Below are 1,442 nucleotides of genomic sequence, written 5' to 3'. Positions count from 1 at the left end.
TGATGAAAAATGTCCATAGAAAAGGGGGGTTATATAACAAGAGGTTTTAAACAGGCTTTGAGTTGGAGCTGAAGTTTGCTACTAACAACCAAAGGCAAAACCATGTGTTGATGCCTGTTGGCTATGTTGATATGGGCCTTAAATTTGTGGATGAAGCTAAGTTTCTTTTTTTTTTCTCTTTACTTTCGGGGCCTATTAGTAATGATATCAGCTCATACTTGGGTACTTCTCACCAATGCCAATAATTTAAAACCATTAGATGATCAACTGCAGGTTAGAAGCAAAACCATGTGCTTCTCCCTTCTTAGTCATGTAGATAAGGGACCTTTGAATTGTCATCTTGGTTAGTTTTGCTATAAACACAAATACATTAAAGCTAAGTTTTAGAGGAGGGTCTCTGTAGGAATAGTTTAAGTTAATCGTAGTATGAGAAACCTGTTCTTATTCCACATATATAGCCTTAAAATTCTAAGTGCTTGTCAAGGAGTTAGAAGGAAATACCATGTGATACTAAATCATCGACTTCATCCATTCTTGTGACTTGTATTTTAAAGGTGTCTTCTATTCCTAATCTGAGAAGCAGTAGGGCCTAGTGTTGTTGTTCAACAAATTGATGGATTGAATACTTTGAAAATAATAGAGTAAGCAAAACCATGTGAAACTTCATGTGTTGTTGTCTATCACCGGTTTGTTATGAGACTTTCTATTAACTTATATATACTCAAACAAAAAAAGTTTAAGCAAAACACAAGTTTGCCGATTACAAAAAGACTTCCATTTTCTGTACAATTCTCAAATTCTTGTTCTTTCTTTTCCTTTACCAATTAGAGTTACCAAATACTCTTGAGACAATGGGTATCAAAATGACTCCATTTATCCAGGCTAATCAAATCCTAAGGAGATCTACAACATGTGGAGGTGTTCCAAAAGGACATTGTGCAGTATATGTAGGAGAGAGCCAGAAGAAACGATTCATCGTGCCAATATCATACCTGAGCCAGCCTTTATTCCACGACTTGTTAGCTCAAGCTGAAGAAGAGTTTGGATTTGATCATCCAATGGGCGGTCTCACAATACCTATCAAAGAGGATGTGTTCATTGATCTCACTTCCCGCTTGAGGAGATCATGAGTAGGACCGTGGTGTAAATTCTTTTGCCTATGAAATTTTGTAAAGAAGTAGGACTAGAGATGAGAAAGAGGAGATTGTAGAGTTCATTGTATAGTTCAGAACCACAAGAAACCTTTGGAGGGAACATTTCCCATGTAAAATTCATGACTAGCAGAAGTTCTAGTTCTTATTAATCACTTTAGTCACGTTTACCTAGACAACTCTTGTTCTTTCACAGTCTTTTAGTTTTTCAGTTTTTAGATATTTAGTCTGCTTTATAGCCTATTGTTTTTCATTCTTATTTCTTTCTATCAAATAGTAAATGGACTTTAA

General features: G+C 35.5%; 1 protein-coding gene across 1 annotated transcript; it reads left to right on the top strand.

Moving 5' to 3' along the window:
* Positions 1-851: 851 nt before the first annotated feature.
* LOC104240283 (auxin-responsive protein SAUR21-like) lies at positions 852-1,130 on the top strand. Its single transcript, XM_009795112.2, has one exon. It carries the CDS (start codon positions 852-854, stop codon positions 1,128-1,130), a length of 279 nt encoding a protein of 92 aa, XP_009793414.1.
* Positions 1,131-1,442: the final 312 nt, after the last annotated feature.

The sequence above is a fragment of the Nicotiana sylvestris genome, chromosome 5 (genome assembly GCF_000393655.2).
Source record: "Nicotiana sylvestris chromosome 5, ASM39365v2, whole genome shotgun sequence".
Lineage (NCBI taxonomy): Eukaryota > Viridiplantae > Streptophyta > Magnoliopsida > Solanales > Solanaceae > Nicotiana > Nicotiana sylvestris.
Note: the sequence above shows the minus strand (reverse complement) of the source record. Positions and strands in the feature narration are given on the sequence as shown.